The sequence below is a fragment of the Siphateles boraxobius genome, unplaced genomic scaffold, assembly GCF_051911475.1.
Source record: "Siphateles boraxobius isolate OS27281-9 unplaced genomic scaffold, OSU_SipBor_1 66, whole genome shotgun sequence".
Classification (NCBI taxonomy): domain Eukaryota; kingdom Metazoa; phylum Chordata; class Actinopteri; order Cypriniformes; family Leuciscidae; genus Siphateles; species Siphateles boraxobius.
The window spans coordinates 13,301,184-13,322,656 of NW_027509193.1; the positions used below are offsets into that span (position 1 = coordinate 13,301,184).

General features: G+C 40.8%; 1 protein-coding gene across 7 annotated transcripts in view; it reads left to right on the forward strand.

Moving 5' to 3' along the window:
* The first annotated feature begins 241 nt into the window (after positions 1-241).
* st8sia6 (ST8 alpha-N-acetyl-neuraminide alpha-2,8-sialyltransferase 6) overlaps positions 242-21,473 on the forward strand; it is a 69,422-nt gene continuing 48,190 nt past the window's right edge. For 5 of the 7 annotated variants that reach the window (XR_013196770.1, XR_013196766.1, XR_013196768.1 and 2 more), the window contains exons 1-2: positions 284-1,027; positions 21,343-21,414. Coding sequence is in view for 1 of the 7 variants with exons in the window: in XM_077212426.1 (XP_077068541.1) it covers positions 933-1,027; positions 21,343-21,414 (167 nt within the window). In the remaining 6 variants the exon portion in view is untranslated. Of the gene's footprint in view, positions 1,028-8,079; positions 8,213-21,342; positions 21,415-21,473 lie in introns of those variants that run through there. The other 2 variants (XR_013196769.1, XR_013196771.1) reach the window with 2 other exon arrangements.

A 21,473-nucleotide genomic window follows, 5' to 3' on the forward strand; every position in this document is an offset into this window, starting at 1 on the left:
CAATTTTAATGTATTGGTGGTCTATCCCTTTGTGTGTTATTTATACAGTTTCACTTACTAGAAAACAGCACATGTATACTACATTCACAACTTCTGCATGTTCCCTTTCTCAAACTACCAGGAGAAACTGGGGTGGCTGAGGGGGTCACATCAGATGAGCATTTGATTGGCTGCTGCCTTTTGCATTCTTTGACCATCATTGGCTACTGCCCCACATAACCGTTACTCCCAGTCATGAGGTGCTGCTATGGGCTAATTCTGTACTCTACACTCGTATTACCCTGGGAGAAGGAGAGAGAGAGAGATAGAGAGAGTTACTGTGTGTGTGTTGAGTGACACAGAGGGAGGGGCAAGCAAGTTGTGCCCAGGGTGAGGGAGAGGGGGAGGGCTTGAGAATGCAGGAGAAGCAACAGATTTCTAGGGAAGTGGACGGAAGGAAAGTCTGAGCAGATTCTAAGACAAGGAAGTACAGAGGAAACAGGCTGAGGTGGAGAAGTATGGGGAAAAATGGAAACACGTCTCAATACAGAACATAGGGGACAAGAGAGGAGTGGAGGAATTTGTTCTTGTGTGAGCCAAAAAGACATATGAGAAGAAAGTGGGCTGATGGATTAAGGGGGAAAGCAAAGCAGCAGAGCAGTGACAAAAAGCCAGGCCTGTCAGAGGAGAAAAGAAAAAGAGAGAGAAAAATAGAGAAAGGGGCAGTAACATTTAGAGGAGGGAGGGAGAGTGAAGAGATTAACTGTCTGAGAGAAAGAGAGAGAGTAAAGAAAAGGGTGCAGTTGTCAAGAAATAAGCGCACGAAGGAAATAACGAGAGGTCAGCAGAGCAAGAGAGGAAGTCATTGGCAGCAGCAGCATCTGCTTTTGAAAGAGAGTTTACCAGAACACATGCATGTCAGCGGCTATGTGTGCGCTTGTGTGTGAGAGTGGATGCACGTTATGAAGACTCTTATGCTTTGGATTCTTCCTGTTATCCTTCTGTGCTCCTTCTGCAGTGTGGCCTTCTGGATATTCCTTTCTAACAAGTGAGTATATCAGTTTCAGCCTGTGTGTGTTTATCCTTCTATTTGGAGTGAACTTTAAAAGACCTGAGTGTTTAAAAATATCGTTAAGGTTTGCTGGCAGCCTAGACCGAAATTAAGTCTTTGTTTCTGTCAAGTAAGCAATATATTTTTTGTAAAGTTTTTTTAAACCTCTCTAATCTTTGCACTGTCAGATAATGGTTTCCCCAAAGAGATCTGATTAGTAAAAGAGTATTACATCATTACAGAGGAATTTTCATTGAAGCAAAACAAGAAGATAATTCTCACATTTTGGAAAATGGTTCAATGTTTCAAAATCCTGAAAGGTCTAAACAATGGACTTTAGAAGTTCATTTTTACTTTGTTTCAGTAAAGTTTCGTATCACATTACACATTAGTAAATAATTGCAAGTTTTATTTTTTTGTCTGAACGCTTATCTCTTACATTCAAACGATTATGTCAGTAAACTTTTTACATTTTAAAGCAAAAAGATAGATAGCTATACAAAAAAGCTTTATTAATTATTTCAGCCAAAGACATCCATTCTGCTCTCTCTCTATACATGTAGACAAATAATATTCACTCATATTGCATAATGTATTAATATTATAGCATGTAATGCAGTCATGTATGGAAGCTTGTTTCCACCACAGAATGAAAAATAAAAAAGGTAATTGGGACTTTTTATCTCACAGTTCTAACTTTATTTCTCAGAATTGCGAGATATAAAGTCAGAATTGCGTGAAATAAAGTCGCAATTGCGTGTAATAATGTCAGAATTGCGAGATATAATGTCAGAATTGAGAGATATAAAGTCAGAATTGCGTGATATAAAGTCGCAATTGCGTGTTATAAAGTCAGAATTGCGAGATATAAAGTCAGAATTGCGTGATATAAAGTCGCAATTGCGTGATATAAAGTCAGAATTGCGAGATATAAACTCAGAATTGTGTGATTATAAAGTCACAATTGTGTGTTATAAAGTCAGAATTGCGAGATATAAAGTGAGAATTGCGTGATATAAAGTTGCAATTGCGTGTTATAAAGTCAGAATTGCGAGATATAAAGTCAGAATTGCATGATATAAAGTCGCAATTGCGTGTTATAAAGTCAGAATTGCGTGATATAAAGTCGCAATTGCGTGTTATAAAGTCAGAATTCTGAGATATAAACTATTCTGAGGGGAAAAAAGTCAATTCCCCCCCCCCACCCATAGAATTGGACTTTATAACTCGCAAATTGCGACTTTATATCAAGCAATTCTGACTTTATAACACATAATTGCTAGTTTATATCTCTCAATTATGACATATTTCCTCAGAATTGTGAGTTATAAAGTCGCAATTGCGAGTTATAAAGTCCAATTCTATGCGACTTTATATCACGTAATTCTGACTTTATATCTCGCAATTCTGACTTTATAACACGCAATTGCGACTTTATATCACGCAATTCTCACTTTATATCTCGCAATTCTGATTTTATAACACACAATTGCGACTTTATAATCACACAATTCTGACTTTATAACACGCAATTGCGACTTTATAATCACACAATTCTGACTTTATAACACGCAATTGTGACTTTATAACACGCCATTGCAACTTTATAATTACACAATTCTGACTTTATATCTCGCAATTCTGATTTTATAACACACAATTGCGAATTTATAATCACACAATTGCGAATTTATAATCACACAATTCTGACTTTATATCTTGCAATTCTGACGTTATAACACGCATTTGCGACTTTATTTCACACAATACTGACTTTATATCTCGCAATTTTGAGAAATAAAATCAGAATTGCGAGATGTAAACTCAGAAAGTCAGAATTGTGAAATAAAAGTTGCAATTATTATTATTATTTATTTATTTAGTGGCGGAAACAAGCTTCCATAGTCATGTGATGAATGTCTTTTGATGCAAACTTATTTTTTTATATAAAATATATTTTTTTCAATTATTTTTTAGTTATCTTTTTAAACACCAACTGACCTTTAAAACATTTAAGAAACTAAATGAATTACTCGTCCTGGTCTATAGTCACAGTTCAGCTCATGTAGCACGGCGTTCGTGGTTCGACTGGTCGAGACTTTTTTCCAAAGATGGCTCCTGTTTGTATACGTGAAGTGAACTGTCTTCATAAAGTATCTTCTTATTAAACTGTCGGTACACTTATAAAGTTCTCAATGCTTCGGTTTGCAGGTAGAGACCCTAATTATGCTACCGTGTTCGTGCGGGGCTATTTTGAGCCTTGTTAGTGGTATTAACTAGTGATTTCTATTTTTACTTATTCTATGCCCTACACCGTAAAAACAAATTTGTTCAGTTTACTTAATTAAATTGTGTAAACTCGTTGCCTTAATTTAAGTAAGCATAACTTAATTACATCAAGTTCTTCTTACTTAATCTATTTAAGTTTTGTCAACTTAATTCTATCTGTGGTCTTAGGAAGTGTACTCCCAGAGTGCATTGCGGAATGAATAAATTAATTGCTTTGTTTTACCATTTTTGGCTTTATTTTACCATTAAAAGTGTATTTGCTATCATTATTGGGGTTATACTGACAAGATACAGCAAATAAAATTGTAATGGTCTAATTAATTAAATTAATTAAAAAAAAACTTGTTACCATTGTCGCCTGCCTTTTTTTTTTTTTTTTTTGCTTTGGCAAAATGGTACTCAAACCAGTCAAGTAATGTTTACTAGGGTTTTCTGGGTAATGAAGGCATAGCATGCAAACAGTACAGATTAAAATTTTTTTTAAGTAAGTTCAACACATTATTGGAGATTAATAATTAAGTTAAGTTAACTAAACAATAGTTAGTACGAACAATGTTAGATTTTACTACTAGCGTTATAAGTTAATCTGTGGTAAAACTAAAACTAACGATAAAACTGGGTACATTCGATTATCATGAAAACGCATCCCAGAGAACGATCGACTCGGTACCCATGTGTTATTTACCCCTAGGTTCATTTTTGGCCGGAATTGTCCTTTAATATTAATGTAATATTGTTGCGTGGTTTTCAATCCTGGTCCTGGGGACCCACAGCTCTGCACAGTTTGTATGTCTCTCTCATTTAACACACCTGATTCAGATCATCAGCTCTTTAGGAATGAGCTCTATGAACTGAACTGGGTGTGTCAGATAAAGGAGACATATAAAATGTGCAGAGCTGTGGGTCCCCAGGACAAGGATTGAAAACCACTGCAGTGTATAAGGGTTTATTCTGTAACAGTAACCTGCTGATTACACATTTCACTCTTACATAACAAAAATGAACTCGGCTGCGTCCGAAAACTGATGAATGCTGCCTTCGGAGGACGCATTCCAAGGTCAGAATGGCATCAAGACACGTCTGAAAGCAATGTTAGCTTCACTTTCTGTCTCCTGAGATAACTTCATCTGATCAATTTTTAAAGGCAGCATGTAGGTTTATCCTCTGCTGCCTTTGATAACCCACAATCTTATGCTTTCCATTCTGTGACAGTTGAGCTACAAAAGTAAAGATCGTCTGAAAGTTGCGGCTGGTCATCAACTGGTGTTGCCTAAATGTAGCCTACTACATTTTTCATGTAATTTCTAGCGCGAAATCTCTATTGTAGGCTTTAAATATTTACTTAGTTTTCACCGAAGCGCGCTCTATTTTTCTGTAGATTATTAAACCGTTACACTGCCTCAGAAGTCTGTCCGAAATCAGTTTTGTGGAAACGTCACGCTCATAAGCTGCCTGCAAAGTCATTGCCTGATAGGGCAGCGAGGCAAAAAGTCAGCTGCCTACGTTTCAGATGCATCCAGAGTGTGTAGCCTAATATCGGAGTCGATAGGAGAAAACCCGGCTGTGATCAGAATCGTTTTGACACGACGAATTTACCAATCGACAATTGTCTCTTTTATTCAGAGGCGGGACTTATTCCGACATATTCCTTCTTTCTCACGTTTTTCACCCAAAACGGCAAAGTCGCATTTGTCATCTGTCACGTGACAGCAAGTCGACTTTTGAAGCTGGAATTATGAGTGGATTAAACAAGCTCTTTCAGTCGGCAAGAGAGGAATAACGTGATGCAAGGAGGAGCAAATCTATTTTTATTTCTTAGAAGAAGATGATCAAATAATAAATGAGAATAATTTTATTTCATCATAAACAGGGTTAAAAATTTAATAAGGAAACATAACATGAACATTTAAAATCCCTACTAATATTAATCTAGTCTAATCTAGTCACACTCTGAGTATAATATTCTCGCCTAAAGGAAAATAAAGTTGTTGAGAGATCTTTCTTTGAAAAGACAGGTTGCAAAAAAGCCAGGTCTGCGTCCAAAGGATGGACTGACTTATGCAGAAATCTATCTTCCTTTCAAGCAGTTAACTTAGAGGCACAGAGCCAATTTCCTCTTTTCATTGTATATGGAGCAAAGCAGTCTTGCCTGATGCAGCAATACAATTAAAATATCGGTCACACTCTGATGGTTTCGCACCTTTGAATGAGAATGCAAATTGTTCTGGACCAAACCATAGGTTCACACCATAGTGTGAAATTGTTCATCTTAATACAAACAAAAACATAGAGAAACTGCTTTTGCTCCTCCTTTCGTCTAGCCAGATGTCTTTTCTGCTGACTTTATATTTAAGTATGGCTTTAACAAAAACATCTTGTAACAATGTGGTCTGTCTAGTGGAACTTTTAGATTTCTGCTCACATCTTACAGAAAGAACAATAGGTTAAAGGTGCATTGTGTAATATTTCTGAGGATCTATTGACAGAAATGTAATATAAGATCCATAACTATGTTTTCAGTGGTGTATAAAGACCTTGCATAATGAACCGTTATGTTTTTATTACCTTAGAAGGAGCAGTTTCTATCTAAATACATCGCAGGTCCCCTTACATTGAAATGCGCCGACATGTTTCTACAGTAGCCCTAAACGGACAAACGCATTACTATGTTGCTCTTCGTGCAAGGAAGCAAGCTTAGTTCAGCAAATAAAACACTGACACAATGATGAACAAGTAACAATAATATTCGCAATAACATATAGATTTACTGACTAATTAAGTAAACATAATTTCTTAATTGTAAAGAAACCTCATTGCTGAACTGGCTACTCTCTGCTGTCTCAGACGATGACATGTTTTCCTGTCGGCCACCGTAACTTTTGTTGGTTGCAATTCGTAACCTCACCACCACAAGATATGATTGATTGCATTTGATTAAATGAATGAATGATTAAATTATAAAATTTCTGATTCATTATCATGGATACAACTTTCTTGGCAAGGATTAAATGCATCACAGTCAGGTAAGGGCAAATAAATGCCTTCTGAAGCATGCGATGTTCTTTTTTAAGAAAAAAATATTTATATTTAAAGCTATAAACACTAATCACTGGCTTCCGGCAACGTCAGTGTTCACGAGACATGTTCGGTTGGAAGGGTGACCTCTGACATGATGTAGGACGTAGACGTAGCGCAAGCTCAGGTGAGAATCAACGAACTCAGAAGCGCTGAGGATAGAGTAAAACAAAACAAAACACTGTTCACTTAGAAGTCTAAAATGAGAAGTTTTGAAAAAATGTCAGAGGATTTCAATATAAGAGAAGAGGAGAGTTTTTTTCTTACAAAAACCCATTGCTTAGCTTCCTTTTAGCTCATTTACTAACCCACTGGATACTTCAAAAACTGGAGCTTCAAAAACTATTCCGTGCATTACAAAGCTGTAAAGATCCAGGATATAATTTAATATAACTCTGATTGTGTTTGGCTGAAAGAAGAAAGCCATATACACTTAGGATGGCTTGAGGGTGAATCAATTATGGGGTAATTTTCATTTTTGGGTGAACTATTCCTTTAACACACACATTTTTAGATAAAGTAGAAATTCAAAGTCATCAGGATATTTCTTTATTTAAAGTATGTTTCCTCAATCTTCCATGCTTCACATTTGTTGTGGCTATATATCATACTCTGAGACGGCCTCTTATCACTGTCATCATATTAGATGATCAAATTAGGCAATGAACTCTCATTATAATTTTTTTCCTACATAGTCGTAAACGTCCCTCCTTCATTATGCTTGTTTTCGTTTTGTTTACATTCTCGCCCTCAGTCACCTGTGACAGACAAAACATGCAATAAACCTGCAATATGCAAGGGTTGCATTAGATTAGAGCATTCTGAATCTTGACTCATTGATAGAAATTAAGATACTGTGTATTCAGAGAAATGTCAACAAAATATGTTAATATGTTATATGGAATTATTTACTGAATTTTGAAGTGTCAACGGTAATAATATCATGCATATTAATTATGGTGATAATTACCGACTCTCATCTTGCAGAATACCGCCACATTTCTAATATTATAATAGTACATTTACTGTATATAATACAGTATAGTATAATAATTTGTATAGCACAAATATATTTGAGAGTCAAATTGAAATTACATTTTAAAATGTGGTTTCTAGTGTTGTATTAAATTGTGTGTCTATTTGTTTTTATTCTTCGCCAGTTATATTACATGCTTAATAATTGTGTGCATTACTGAAATCAAGAGGAACTATACAAATGTTTAGCCATTGCATTAATTATGTTGGGTGTTTGCTGCCATGGCTGTGACCTTTCCCTTATTATGTGCTGTTTCACTGGCAACAGCAGCCTTTAATCACAACAAGGCATGTGGGAGATTAAACTCCCTGAGAACTTCACAGCGACACAGAATCACTAGGTGCTCTGCTCCACCATAGGGAATGTGAATTAGGCTTCTATTTTGATGCCAAATTACAGGAAAGACAAAAGTCTTTAAAGGGGGGGGGGGGGGTAATAATGCCCTTTTCACAAGATGTAAAATAAATCTCTGATGTCCCCAGAGTGTGTGTGTGTGAAGTTTTAGCACAAAATACCCCACAGATATTTTTATAGCATGTTAAAGTTGTCACTTTTTGAGGGTTAGCAAAAACGCACCGTTTTGTGCATGGCCCTTTAAATGCAAACGAGCTGCCTCAGAGGGCGGGGTTTCAAGAGCTCGTGTGTGTTTGTTTGTTAGCAGAGCGATTACCTCGCTCAGACACACTAAAATGACAGAAACTGTTCTGCCTTGAGTCAGACAAAGATGGAGATACTCAAGAAGAAGTGACAACATGTAGAATGCAACAGGACGTCTCTGAATGGTTAGTTGATGAATTTATGTTGCTGATGTGGAGTTAACTATCTTCAAATAGCATATTCTGTCCTGATAATCTATAAATCGCTCATATAGGAACTGTTGTGAGATGCACACAGAGTGACTTTTTATTGCATGTGAAAAGAAGGATGCTAAAGTTTGAGCTGACTCACAAATGTACTCTTATACAACAACTTTACCTCTTCTCAACATGGACTGCGTGTTCCGAGGGAGGGGTTTATGTACATTTTATGGTTGCTGATGTCACTAACCCGGGAGGAATGTCGGGTAGTCCATACCTGCCGTTTGTTGTAGTCCTTTTCTTTAAAAGCAAATATCTCCCTTTACTTTGAACTTTGAGCATTGTAACTTTGCAGATGTTGTTTATGCTCAAACAGCAACATTTCACACTAGCTAAAGATAGAAAAGTGAAATCGTGTTTTACCACCCCTTAAATATTTACTTGAAGATAAGTATAATGATTATATTGAATGACATCTGTAACTTTCTAATGCTATATTGATACATGGGCCTCATAAAGAGTAAACCTAGACTCTAGCCAAAGTTTGGAAGGTCAAAGGGTCACTTGTGTGGCCTACAAAATCTCAGTAGTATAAAAATCATTTTAAGCTTTGTTTTGCCAAGGCTGTTTGTATAATTGCTCGTCTAGGGGAAATCATTTCTGGTTGAAGTTTAGATACGGGTCTTTGGTTTTGATCCATGTGTGAATTGCTCAGAGGAACAGTAACCTATCAATCATTAAATTTAACATTAACATTTCAACTCCTGGCTTGAAAAATGTAGTACTTCAAACAAATGAAAGATACAGCACCTTTATGCCAGGCTGTGTTTACACTGGCACAAAAAAATCCATTCTGAGCCACTTCCAAATGTGGTTTTAAATCAGATACATATCCGATATCTGGACATCTGACCTACATCTAAACACATATATCCGATTCCCCTTGGAATTCCAAACCACCACAAGGCTTGGGCAACATGTTTGCCCACAAAGCTTTTAATGTCGTATTATAAAGCAGACGTGCCTGTAGCCTATGCACTCGCACTAAAACTCACAGCTTTGTTTTTTTTACTGAGGTGGAAACTTTTATAGTTAAATTCCGCACACACAGAAACATCCAGGAGCATAGAAACTGGTTTTCAACCTCTGCCCCGTGAATTTTTTAAATAAAACAGCTTCACTACTGAAAGCTACATTATAGGCCATTTCTCAGCAATGAGGTCATAACTTCGCTGTTATTGTAAATAAACTAACGAGCTTCACTATTACATTCAGACGCACACAAGTTAACCTCTCTCGTTAATTCCTTCTAATTCATTCAAATAAATTAAACCTTACCACGCTACTAAAATAAACGAAAATTATCACTATTTTCTGGTCTATATCCATTCAGTCAGACCTTGCGCTGAAAACATCCATGACAACTTTAACTTATCCATGCTGGCAAATAATCATGGCCACCCAACAGGAATTATAATTTTAGTACGGCCATTCAAACCCTGACGGTCAACCATGTCACAGATAGTAAAGCGATCACCAATAGAATCATTTAGATATCGGGTGCCAGTATCGTCTATAAGTGAATTTAAGCAGGCGGGACCCCTCCCCAGACCCCCCCCCCCCCCCCCCCCCCCCATCGGTGCATTGAGACTTGTAGTTTAAATGCATAACATTCAGCTCTAACCAGTATAGTTTATTTATTCTTAAAGACGTCTGGTCTGGCTCCATTTAGCAAACAATGCATAAGGGAGACTGATAGTGTGGGCGTGGATGAAATGGAGTAACAGACAATAAGTGAGGGACAGTAAAAACAAAGATAAGGAGACAGAGGGAGAAATATATGATGAGACAGACAGGGAGGGAAAGAAACACGCCTTATATTTGTAACGTTAAAGAACAGATGAGTTGTTTTCTTTTTTTAAATTGATTGGCTGTTTACAGTAGGCCTATACTGATAATTAAATTAGTCATTAGAATGAATGACCAGTAAATGTAAATATTGTACATTTGTACTACAATTTTTACTCAGAAATTACTAGTAAATTTCACAAATAATTACAAAGAAAAGGAAAGCAACAACATGAAATTCTTAAGTAGAAAGACTGACAGTATGTTTGTAAAATGTACTCTATAATAATGTTTTTTATTTAGAAATTCTATTTTTTTTTTACAGTGGTGTTGACACCTGTGGTACAACATGTCTTGGTTGACTACTGTGTATTAGTTACAAATTTACCATTGTGTATGTATAGCCATAACAATGCAGGCTAAATGGGAAGATGCAGCAAAAGACAAAATGCTGCCAGTGAGCCATAAGGGTAGGCTACATCATGAACTAATAGCAGTGGATAATAACACTGAATTTTTCTAACCTAATTTGCAAAGGGCTTCATGCAGTGATGAACATTATCATCAGAGGAAGGATAGACTGTTAGCTGAAAAACTGCTCTAGTTTGCTGATGAGTTTCTTCAACTTGCTTGGAAAATGAAAACAGCTGAAGATGGCAGTAATAATGTATTGTACAAGAGTTTGCTATAGCTTAAAGGTTCATGAAACCACCCTCTTTCCGCTCAATTCTAGCCAAAGAGTATAGAAGAACAAGAGGCGAAACTCAATAAAACGTTCCATTGCAACAAAAGCGCCCAGCAGCAGCGCTATGCCCCTGCCATTTTGGGGTGAAAGCGACTTGGCAGTCCACTAGTGTTGATGTGTCGTTCGTGAACGAGCCGCTCTAAAAGCCGATTCTTTGAAAAGAGCCGGACTTCCCATCACTATCCACTAGCTTTTTGCTGTCGCTATGGCAATATCAGCTGCTTTATACATTTTTTTTTAAGTACATTAAAGATCAAATCCAAACTGAATGATGACAACACAGAATAGGACTAGTGATCATCAAATCTCTTTTAACAGTTTATTTCACAGACTTAGTCAAATTTTCTACTTTTCCCCCACAAAACCTTTAGTATTAGCATTACAAACACTGAATAAATACCAACACATAAAATGAAGTAAAGGACATGCTATATCAGATAATTGGAATGTTGGGCAATAAATATATTATAACAGCAATAGAATAGCTTTACGGTCAACTGTTTTTTTTTTTTTTGCAGTACTATCTTATATTAATGACCGTCAAGACTATGTAAACAAAAAAACAGCCACTGTCCATCATGTTCTATAAGATCATCATGTTTGTAGCATGATCCAGGGGATTAAAACTTACAAAATATATTTCAGGCCTAGTGGAGTTGGTAACTAATAATAGTAGTAAATGTGTAAAGTTGCATAAAATGGAAATACTCAATAAAGCAAGAAAAAAACTACCTCAAAAAACTGCTATCTGTGCTGTTGTCCAGTAACTCCAGTTGGAATTTTCACCCCAAAATGGCGGCGCGTTTCCAAAAAAGCATCAGAGTTTCGCCTCTTGTTCTTCTATACTCTTTGGTCTAGCTCACAATCTTTTTGAAAAATGCAACTAAAATGGGCTTGGACCTGCAGAGGGAGGAGCTGAGGCGCTAGGAAAGGAAGCGAGGAAAGGAAACGAGGATGCACAAATAAGAAATGAGAAGCACCCATAGTACCGCATTACTCGCAAGACGTAACTTGCATTGGTCATCAACAAGGCTGAAGTCCACCATTCTCCAGTTCTCGAAGCTCTCTCGAGAAAAATGTTTGCTGGCTGCACACTTAGAATTTATATGTGTCCGTGGTTGATGGCCAGCCTTGGCAGCACCGCGAGGAAACATATTCAACGCACTTGAACTTTTGCATCATGAAAACAAACACTTGCGTCCCACGATTGGCTCTCTTATCTACTACGCGATATCACAGTTTGACATGTCTGTGATTGGAAAGATCCACGTGGTGTTATAAATAAATATGAGACAGTGTCTTCTCATAGGATATGAAAACTCAGTCTCATTAATAATTATGAGACATCGATGAGTCATCAAAGCACTTACAGTGCTCTGCCACGTCACAGCCAGTGACGTGGACACGATGAAGATTTTAAACCCAGAAGACGAAAATAGCGGGAAAAAACTAACATTAACCATTTTCACCCTACTAATAAATCTAACAGATGCTAACATTGACTACGTTTACAAGCATCCAATATTCGGGTTATGGTTGGGTTAAGGTCACTATTCGGCTTTCTGAAACATTAGGAATAACCCGTTTACATGCGTGAGCAGAGAGAGTTACTCCTGTATACATAGAATTGCAATATCCCGATTTAAACGGCGACGCATGGTTAGCGTCTGGACGTACGGACAACCTCAAAATGCAAACGTCATTTCCGATTCTTCTTCCTGTATCCAAAGACAACAACAACAGCAGCAGCACGCGGATAATGAATAGTTCGGGACAGATAGCGATTGCCTTTGTTTGCGCTTTGGTGCTGGTACTGACCTCGCTCCAAAAGTATGCTGTGCTGCGTCTCGCCCAAGGGGGTAATCCATCAGCCGGAAACTGAAGCCTCGCGGGACCCGCCATTGTAGCAGAATTTCACCTGCTGTTAGCATTCCATTGACTCCCATTCATTTTGGCGTCACTTTGACAGTGAATAACTTTACATCTGAGGCGTCCAAAGACTTCATTTGTCCATTAGTTATTTCTAAAGAAACACGACAATGTATAAAAGGCTCCATTACTATGTATCTTACGTTATGGCCCGGTAGAAGCCGTTTTTTGTAAAAAAAGGCTAACGATTGTGTCATAACCACGCGACTTTCTGTCGCACAATAGAGACATTACCGTACAGACAGGAGGAGTAGCTCGCGACAATCTTTTACTGTTTATGAGGCAATCAGGGGGACATAGAGGCATAAAGTCAAGGGAGAAGCCCATAGAGAGTCCATAAAAGCAAAGGGACAAAATATTTCAACAACGTTTTTGAGGAATTAGGTGATTCAGATTTGTCTAACTCTCTGCTTAATAGTACGATGCATCGTTGAAGAAATCAACCACGACTGTTTTCCGAAACCAGTGTCGCAAATTTGTCATTCAACCACGTTGGTTAATGATGTCATGAACTTGGAGTAACTTCTTTTAAGAAATCGTTTGAGATCGAATTAATACTATAATTTTTTCTGCAAATTACGGACATGGCACCAGATCGAGGACTAATTCCAAATTTTCTCAGTTATTTTCCTTTATTTCCAGCTCAGAGACAGGGCGCATTTAGGCCACGCCCACACTGGGGGTGTACTCTCCAACCGTCTCCATTGACTTTGTATTCCTTTAAGTTGCCTCCTTGTCATTTCTGATTTACAACAAAAAACAAAACAGTGTCTAAAAGCTGCTATACTGTAGTTTTGCTGCAAACAAGCTAAAAAACCCAGAACTACGTTTTTATGAGCTACCGAAACGTAAAAGCCAGCCTTTGAGGAAACAAATGTGGATGCAGGCAATAAGACGTGAAGCATCAGCAGGAAGAATGGGTAAATTGTGGGATCCTGACACTCAGTAGGCTATGAAAAATACATTACGTGTGCAATACAAAACATGTCCCTTCATTCTCCCAGCGTCAGATTGGTGTAACAACCCCACCCAGTTGCCAGAGGTGTCTTACCTGGACATTTACTCGTAGTTGTACTCCATCGAGTAACCATGGTAAGCAGTGAATGATTTTACTTCGATTTTGAAAGTAAACATCTTTAAATATATAGATTATGTCTTATAATATACATTATAATATATATAACCCCACTGGGTGGGGTTGTTACATCAATTTGATGCTGGGAGAATGAAGGGACATGTTTTTAAATTGACCAAATTAAGTTTGTTGATGTATCTTTCACGCTCTATGGCAAGCAGGGTGTAGGCTACATATAATTACTTCACGTTTAATGTTAGTGATTTCTTAAGTTATTCACGACTGCTGGCTGTGTACAGACTTTGTTTTGTGACGCTATTTTGTATTGAAGTCTATGTGAAGTCTAGTTTATTTTCCCCTAAAAAGGGGCGGTGACGAAATCGACAGGTAAGTTCCCGGATGTGCCGGTAGTACGTATCGCCGATTATGTTCCCCTCCAGTGGGTGTAATTCAATATGACATGTTGCGCTCTTTCTAAATTGCCTGTATCCTCTTTTGTATCCTTAAACACTTGTTTTTTTAGGTCAACCAATAATAAAAACTTAGATAACGACAGAACTTGCGACCATAGTTTGATGCTTTTGGGAAACGCACCCAGTTCAGTAAATGAATGAATGACAAACTCATAAAGGCTGTTTGTCCCAACTGGCTAAATGATGCATCATGCAGAAAGAGTCACTGAAAATCCCCAAAAATCGAAGACACAAGAACTTCCTGGTTGCGTATGCAACCCACCGTTCCACGTAGTCGACGTCGACTGAATGGGGATCACGCCAGGGAGCCTATCATCTTCGAGTACTATTGAACGAGCCAATGTAATTGGTGTGCATGATTCGCATCACACACTCCGCCCCCACGGTGCTGGTATAAATACGGAAGTGGATGCACGCACTAGTTGCTTTTTCGCTGAGGAGTCGAGTGTAACCCGGAGTCAGCGGTGGTCCAGCGGTAGTGGCAAGGGGACTACGTCCTCCATTCCCTCCTTCAGGGAACGGTGGGTTGCATACGCAACCAGGACGTTCCCTTTCAGTCGATAACGTCGGAGGTAGTCGACGTCGACTGAATGGGGATAACCTTTGAAAACGGCACTAAAGCTGCCACCTTCCAGTGCCTAAACAAAAGCCCCTGCAATTTTAAGGCGGGGAAGGACAGGGCTTAGGCCACGGAAGTCACTGCTGTTCCTACAGGACCACTGGGAAAGCGTTCCCGACATTGGAAGGAAGGGACGCTGTGGAAGCCACATCCTACCCTAGGGGAGGTAAAGTGGAGAATACACATATGAACTGGGCAGATGGCTCCAACATAAGACTTTACACTCATCATAGATGAGCTCAACACTTAACTCTAGTCTTCGGGGTCGCTGATCACGCCGGCGTGATCAAGTTACATGACCAGTTTAAGACGTCGAAGCATAAAAACAAAGTCACGTTGAGCACTGCCGTCCACTTCTGTCGAAAGTGCTGGCTTGAAATTCTATTTTACTTTTTGTTTTGTGTTGATAGACCAAGTAAAAACGGAGATATGATCATTTAAACTTTATATAAAAAAATACTGACGCGTTCGAAAAAGAACGCCAGATGGGATGCGACAGGCGTTGCATTTATTCTAATAACTTTGTCGGTTTTTGTCATAAAACAAAACAGAGAAAAATGTGTGAATCTGCTGACTCGGCTCTTCAGGCTGCACATTTTAGGGAATGGAGGAGGAGCCAACTGAGCAAAGACGCGAAATTGAAAGGCAGAGGATTTACGGAGTTGATAAAGAGAGACATATATACGTTATATATAGAGAGAGAGATTATTGCTAGTTTTTGGAAGAGTTTGAGTAGATTTTGAGAGTAGTTTAGAAGCAGTGTAGATAGTTTAGGTAGTTTAGGAGTAGTTTAGGTAATTTAGGAGTAGATAAACTGTTTTGAGGAGTGGCACAGATAAAAAATAAAAATAAAAAAACACCTGATATTTGTTGTATATAGTTGTATGTATAATTTGATTTTGTGTTCATTTTACCTTTTGTATGGTATATTTGCACTATTGAGGACCCTCTTACTCAAGGAATGAAATCCCTGTAATGTAGCTATCTGTGTAATTGTACATGAAGTGTTTTGTAGAGTTTCTAAGCAAAAAAGAAAAGAAAAAACGCCTATTGCCACACCTGCTTTTTGCTGCATATAGTTTAATTTTATCTCAATTTTACATTTGTTATGTTGTATTTGCACTATTTGCGAACCCTCATACTCTGGGAATGCAAGGCCTTAAATATAGCTCTCTGAATAATTGTGTGCACAACATTTTTTAAAAAGTGGCTTTGCTAAAAAGAAAGAAAAAAAGCCTATGGCTACACCCGCTTTTTTTTTGTAAATCATATTTTTTTTGTATATAGCTTGATTATATCTGAAATGTACCTGTATATGTTGACATTTACAACTTGTGTTTACATTTTAAACCTTTTAAAATGCTTCATTGAGCATGTTTGTGTTTTTTGTAGTAGAAAAGCTATAATTTTTCTATTCGGATTTTGTGTTTTTTGTGTGATTTTGGGTCCAGTATGTTGATACAGTACATCAAAGTGAAAAACTAATTATCTGATCGTATAGGTTATGTTGTGCTGAAAATAATTATACTAAACATTGGTATGGTAAACATTTGTTTATGTTGCAAAATTTAAAAAAAATAAAAGTACTCAAAAACGGCCAAAATAGCCCAAGACTCCGAAGGGTTAAGTGGACATGTTGCATCTCGGAATTTTTTACCGAAATGAAAGTAAGCACTAAGTGGCCAACTTTGCTTGGAAACAGCCTTCCCTCTTTGCTGAATTCCTAACAGATAAGAGCTGGTCTGAGGTCTATAGCTTGCGTTCTGGTCACGTCTAACCGCTATAAGCGAACGGACAGAGAAAGCCGGGGCTGGATTTGCCTCCTCCGGGGCAGCGCTTGCAGGCTCACCACCTGCTCCTATTACGGGAGAGTTAGGAACCTTGGGCACAATCCAGGCCTGGGTCTCAGCTTGTGAGAGTTAGCCGGCCCAAACTCCAGGCACAATACGTTGACCGAAAGCGAACCCTCTAGTAGAGACCATGCGAGAAGGATAACTGATATAACAGAATTTTTAACTCACTGCCTGCAGTGGCTCAGGGGCGGTCTCTGCAGTGCAGTTGCACCAGAGATAAGGCCCAAGAGGATAAAGAGGTACGCAAGGATTTACATTACCTTGCTCCTCAGGAACCTGTCGATCAGGACGTGCTTCTCCATACTTCTGCATCACGATGAGCGTTGTTTAAACACCGTGGCAACATCACTTTGAGGGTGAAGGAAAACAGCCTACTCCAACCCATCTTGCAGGAAAGAGAGCACTGAAATGATCGAAAGCTTTCAGGATCTCCTCTGGAGAGAAGACCCACTCAAAAACTAGGTTCAACTTCTAAAGGTGTAAGCACGCTACCCATTTCTAGGGGGTGCTCGCAGAAGTGATGGTAACTATCACGTTCCCTGTGATAGCCACCTAAACCTCCGCGTTCAGACGTAAGACTGCCCGGAATCTCCAGGGGTAGAACGCGGGTGCCATCGTGCCCCGTCCCTGAAAAAGTGTTCAGGGGAAGTCAAGAAGGCTGTCGATGGGAACCAGGTCTGGTTGGGCCAATAAGGGGCAACTATGAAGACCTGCTCCCTCCTGACTTGGCACCAAAGGTGTAAGCGATGGGCTCAAAAAGACAGGAGCACTGCTCAACACAACATGTGAAGATCACTGAGCTTCAGGAGCATTTCTGCTGAGCACTTGAGTGTGATAAGTTCACTGAACTTCATGAGCATTTCTGCTAAACACTTGCGTTTGTGATAAATTCACTGAGTTACATGAGCATTTCTGCTCAACACTTGAGTGCGAAGAACTTCACTGAGCTACAGGAGCATTTCTGCTCAACACTGAGTGTGAAAGAATTCACTGAGCTTCAGGAGTACCGCTGCTCAACACCTGAGTGCGATGAATTCAGTGAGCTACAGGAGCATTGCTGCTCAACACCTGAGTGTGAGGAACTTCACTGATTTTCAGGAGCATTTCTTCTCAACATGAAGTGTGATTAATCCACTGACTTGAGCAGGCGCCAAGCGACCATGAGTAGCAGTCGCTTTTAGGAGGCTCACTGGGGAAACGCATTTCTGCGGGCCCCGGGGCAGCTGAGAGCCAGTGTCTGTCCAAGGGTCGTCCGCTTGGACAGAAATAACTGGCAGGGAGACAAAACCAGAGAGGCAACTGAATGGCCCCGGAGTGGTCATGACTCAGCTGGACCCCAGGGGATGGAGTCTCCACTCACCCTGGCTGTAACTGTTGTGAGGCTCGTTGGCGGCACGATTGAGTAAAGCGGGAAGAGTGGAACAAAGCGTCCTCAGAAGCTTCTGACTCCAAGAAGGAGGTGACGGGTGAGTTGTGACATGCAAGCGAAGCTTGCGCAATGGTCGCAATGTCTAACAACTCGAAGCATGAATGCCTGTGTAGTCGAGGGTCACCCCCGTTAAAACACGCCCTTTATACATGGCCCCTCAGTTGAAGAGGGTTTGGCAGCAGACCGGGATGACTATAGTCAAACAGGGTGAGCTGCTCTGCCACGGTCACCTCGGGACTCGATCATGAAGCTAGCGCTGAAGTGGTCATATATTGAGGAAGCCAATGGCTGCACCTACCATATGCCCCAGGAGCCTCTGAAAGTTCTTTCAGTGGGACCCTTTCTCACTTCAAACACCAGCTGAACACATTCTCATTGGAGAGACGTGTTGGACCGAGTCCATCTCCAAAACTGAAAAAGAGATACTCAGCCTGTGGGCGAGATTACTCTCTCCCAGTTGACCTGAAGACCCAACGGGCTCTGGAGCACTCGAAGGGAAGGACTGATACTTCAACCCTCACAGGCAACACACAGGATGGCCTGCAGTGCGGAAGGTAGAGATCTGAAGCACATGTCTTTCAGGTCGGAGCTGCAGACCAATCTTGGGCCAAGATGGTCACGACCCACCACCTAGTAGCACGAAGAACGAGTTTACAACTGGCCTTCATACCGGCTGGAGGAGGGGCTATATCAAATCCTTCCAAAGCCAGCAGGATAAGATGAGCATGCACAAGTCAGGAGCACTGCTCAACACTAGGTGTGATGAATATCACTGGATTTTCAGGAGCACGTCTTCTCAACACCTAATGTGATGATTATCACTGACTTGAGCGGGATAGCCGAGCCTGAGGTGGGGCAGCAAAGTAGAAAGAGTGGGGTTAGTGTGCTGTGCAACACTTACCTGTCTCCACTAGCGGCAGGGGGCGCGTGAAAAGGCGGATGACGGGTCCTCGAACGCACCAAGCTGCCTGCTGGCGACCAAGGGCGAGCTGAGGGGTGTAAGGCTATACAGGGTGACCCTCTTGGGACCCACAAACAGATGAATTTGCTCTATCTTTGAAGTGTGGGTACTGCTTGCTCCGCTTTTTTTGGGGGGGGGGGGGGGGGCAACTCCAAGAGCATCTCATCCATCCCTGGGCGGCCCGCTCCGGAATGCTTTCACTGACGGTTGCCACCTGGCTTGGCAGCGCCTGGAGCGGGCTGGTCGTCTCTACTGCGGCCGGCTCCATGCCGAGGTCTGGGTGGAGGCTGTTGCGGAGGCCCAGCGGGAGTGGCAGCCGGGGAACCCCCCCTTGCCGACGAGCAGGCGGAGGAGCTGCCACTGGCAGCGGGTGGAGGCAGCAGCTGGCCGCCGGGGCAGGATGTGCCGGATGACCTCCGCCTGCGCTTGAGCGGCAGAGAACTGTTGGATGCAGTTCTCTGCCGAGTCGCCGACCAGCCCAACCTGGGAAATTGGGGAGACCATGAACCGAACCTTGTCCGCATCCGCCATATCAACCAGGCTGAGCCAACGAGCCAACGACAGACTGCTCCATTGGGGGGATAGCCTTGCAAACCTTCACCGCTCCTCCATCAAGGGTAGTGAGGGGGAAAAGCTATTCAGGCAGTTTCTGGCAGAGAAAGGTGCCGTCCACAACCTGGTAAGCTCTCCATGCATTTCGTGAAAGAAAGGCACTGGGGCGGCGAGCTGAGAACCAGCGCGGCCCGCCCCGAGATACCAAAGCTCCAACTGAGACTGAACGGGACACGGTGGAGGTTCCACTCGAGCCCGGCAGCCTCGGTGGCCCGTTTCAGCATAGCTGACATTCCTGGATCTGGCTCGGGCAATGTTACACTCCCAGAGGGAGATAACACAGCCGAGTCATCATTTCCAGAGGCCAGCTCACCCTCGGATGCTGCTATCGACATCTTATCCTCTGGGGGAACCCCCATTGAAACAGCTGATCGGTCCATTACAGAGGGACCAGCATGCTCAACAGGAATTCCATCGGCTGCGGTGTGATGGAGGAGTGAGGAGCCCACAAAGAATGGTTACTGGGCAAGACATCCATCACTATCCTCCGATTACCCATTCCCACACGGCACCCGGGGGTGGGGCATGGTAATGGGGACTCGCGCTTCGCGGACTAAGGCAAGTCTCGATCTCAACACCGCAACAGTCATATTCCCGCAATGAGAACATGAGCCGTCCACAAAAGCTGCCCCAGCATGCCGAACATATAAATATATATATACATATTTATATACATATAAATACATAGCTCAAACACGTGATGCAACAATTGTGACCGTCAGAGAGGAAAAGGGAATGACCGCATCCAGAAACGCACAGGTGGAATGACATGTTGAAAAAGACTTTCAGAAAATAGGACCATCACCAGTGCCGGAGAACACAGGGGAATGACCGCGGCAACACTGAACAGTGAACTGAAACAGTGAAGCACTCACTTTTCAGCCCTCTAACCAGCCGTCAACACACACAAAAATTTTAAATTTGTTGCTGTTAGAACAGCAGTTGAGAGCTCAAAGCTCGCGATCACCGCTGCACTCGCGCTGTAGAACACCAGCACTGGGAGAGTCTTCCTGAAGAACACCGACACACTCGCTCGTTGTAAACAACAGCACTCTCAGAGACATCAAACGATCGGCTCCGAAGCGAAAGGCTACTAGTGCGTGCATCCACTTCCGTATTTATACCCGCGCCGCGGGGGTGGAGTGTGTGATGGGAGTCACGCACGGCAATTACATTGGCTCGTTCAATAGTACTCGAAGATGATAGGCTCCCTGGCATGATCTCCATTCAGTTGACGTTGACGTCCGACGTTATCGACTGAAAGGGAACTAACTGATGTATGGTTAATACTCTCCCAATAAAGCCAATAGCCTCTGGCATTTTTCCACTGTTTTGTGAGCTGCAAGCATGCCTACATGTATGTAAATGTATTCCTGCAATTCCAAAAAGAGTGACATTTGCGGTTATTATTATATGATAATTTGAATTCCCACTTAAATATTTCAGTGGTTTTGTTTGTTAATTTTCTGCTATTAATGAGCCACTGAACAATATTTGAACCATGAATATTCAATAACTAATGAGTGATCATTTTTGGTTTGTAAAAATTTTAAATCTATTTTTCTTCGCAGTAATGTAAACCCTAATCCTTCATCTAAGATTCCTCAAAAAGTCTCAGATACACAGTCTTGCAAGGGATGCAAGTAAGTATGCAAACCTGCTTATTACACATTACACGTAACCTCTTTTTACATGGCAAACA